Genomic DNA, 2500 nt, shown 5'->3' with positions numbered 1-2500 from the left:
GAATATCTCCTTAGCATGTTGCTATATTAATCAGAAACAATGCTTATGTTTATATATAAATTAGATTATTACAATCGTATTCCTCTTCATTATCAATGAAATCTTATTATATTCTAGTACTGAAATAAAGACTTTATAGAACTGTAAAGGAAGTACCGATTCTGCAGGTCCCGAAGACTGCGTGGATCGCCATGAGTATTGTTTCTTGGGCTCACTACTCGGCTTGTGCAGCATTCGGCCTTCCTTCTACCTCATTTTCTGTGGCGATTCCTGCAGAAAATTTATACCTGCATGTGGAGAAGGTAAGGAGAAAATATAGTTGAAACAGTTACTGCGTGCATTTGATAGCTTGGTGATATGGATTTTAAGATTACAATGTTATAATATTTCATACAAATACGCACATGTTTTTGTGCGTCTGTGTTTGTATTTGTACGTGTTCACCGTGTATGTTTGTGGAAGTGTGTGAATTATATAATTTTTCCTAGAATGCACAAGGATCATCTAACTAAAATAATTTATGTTTTAGTTCCAACCAGTACTGTGAGGGACCTTTGCACAGACCAAGCCCGAGGAGTAGGTGGGTATACCTAAAATTGTATTTAATTTTTATTTGTAATGAACCATTATAGGAGCAATTTTATTTTGCTGAGAAGCAGTGAACTGTATCCATCTTCTCCATTCTCTTACTCCTAGATATTGATTGTGGACGGGATCCGACCGCCGCTACTGTCGGGTCTCCAGATACGAGAAAGAAGAGAGAGAGTGGAACACCGGTCAGTGGGGAGAAAAGAGAGCAAAACTCCACGGTACCAGGTGGTTTTAATGGATCGGATGAATTAGTTGAGTGGAGTAGAAATAAACCTATCGATTCAGGTGAACAGTTTCATGCAGCGAATTTCGGGTCATCTGTGTTTCCCATATCTAGTATATTTAGTAAGATCTGCAAGCTGCTCAGCGAAACTGTAAGTCTCAAAATCTTTCTTGAATCAGCTGTGGAAGGGAAAAAACTTGGCAAAACGGATAATTTTGTTCTGGACCTGAACAAATATATGGCTTTAGCAACGACAACAAATTATCCCAAAGGGACATTGTGTAGCCCTGAAGAAAATGCAGACGATGAAGGAATATCATTTTCTGGATACAAGATGTATAAGTCTTCAGCTAGCCAAGGCCTTGAGGACCCTCCGCACAGTAGGCCCAAAAGACAACTTTCTTTCGAAGGTGATGATACCAATAATACTGTCTGCACAGTGAGTTTCCCCACAAATATACCACTGCCCTTTGCAACGTATAGAATAGTGTATGTGCGTGTGGATTTGTGCAGGATCGCCATAGGCCTTATACCTATATTTATCAAAGAAATCATGCCAGACCCGGAAGTGCCTGAAGACACCACCACTACTGTGATACCACCTCCAGTTATTACATTCCCCAGCCCCCCTTCAACATCTCCCTCTCTTTCTAGCACACCCTTTACCTCACCCTCTCCATCTAGCACACCCTCAACTTCTCCCTCCACACCACCCACTACCCCGCTGCCACCCATTCCTTCGCCGAATGTGGAGGCCCAAGTAAGAGCTGTCATCCCCTTCTGCACTGGAGCGGGGTATTTGAGCCTGGTTCAGCGGTTGCAGAGGTTCGTCAACCGCAACAATGGGCGTCCTCTGAGTCCTGTAGCTGCTTTGCTTGCCAGTGCTATCAATTACTGCAAGGTAAATACCAGTCGATAATCCATTATATTTCGGTTATATATGACCTAGTAGAGGAAATTAATTTTGTCCACGAAAAACAGGTGCAGTACCTATTCTCAATGATGAAAACTGTAATACTTGTTTCCAATGGGAACTATGGTAATAGAGATAGTACTGACACAAGAAAAATAAATCAACTGTTTAAATTTCAGTATGGCTTGGGTTCACCCGAGGATACAGTGGGCTTGGTTCCAGATCCTCCGTCGAATTTCCAAATACCTGCAGGTCTCCAGATTTTATTAAACGACAATGAGGCACAGGTTTCTTCAACTCCACCAAAACGTTGGCCAGGCATTGTGAGTATTTTCACAAGTCACACTTTTTCACAGTTCAACTTTCCATTACAACCGCATAGAGTTAAAAAAGTAAAAGTTCATATCAATAGAATTTCATCATTGAACTTTCTCTTCAAAGTCTGAAATTACCAATTGTGATTTCGGGTTAAGTTGATGAAAATGACGGTTATTAGACCCGAAGAGAACGGCTCACAACTCTTCATATCAGGAATGCTGAAGTTCTGTAAGATGTTTATGAAAAAGCAAAGGACTTTTACATATCATACAAACAATCGTAATGATGATGATCCGTATAATATAATAAAATGTCCTTAAGACTTCTCTTGCACATAGTCATTATTGGCTGAATGGGGTTAAAAGTATGATGTTGATGCATGTGATTCCATCACATTACGACATAAATTTCGATTTTTCACCATACTCAAAAGAAGCTCATGTCTAACATTAATT

General features: G+C 40.1%; 1 protein-coding gene across 1 annotated transcript in view; it reads left to right on the top strand.

The window, feature by feature from the left end:
* Positions 1-2500, top strand: part of LOC122265369 (uncharacterized) — a 22714-nt gene that overhangs the window by 13921 nt on the left and 6293 nt on the right. The window contains exons 3-6 of the mRNA XM_086534579.1: positions 168-302; positions 530-580; positions 697-1715; positions 1907-2050. Coding sequence (XP_086390705.1) covers positions 168-302; positions 530-580; positions 697-1715; positions 1907-2050 — 1349 coding nt within the window. The remainder of the gene's footprint in view (positions 1-167; positions 303-529; positions 581-696; positions 1716-1906; positions 2051-2500) is intronic.

This window comes from Penaeus japonicus, unplaced genomic scaffold (assembly GCF_977035675.1).
Source record: "Penaeus japonicus unplaced genomic scaffold, GWHDUDI00000001_assembly GWHDUDI00000003, whole genome shotgun sequence".
Taxonomy (NCBI): Eukaryota; Metazoa; Arthropoda; class Malacostraca; order Decapoda; family Penaeidae; genus Penaeus; species Penaeus japonicus.
Note: the sequence above shows the minus strand (reverse complement) of the source record. Positions and strands in the feature narration are given on the sequence as shown.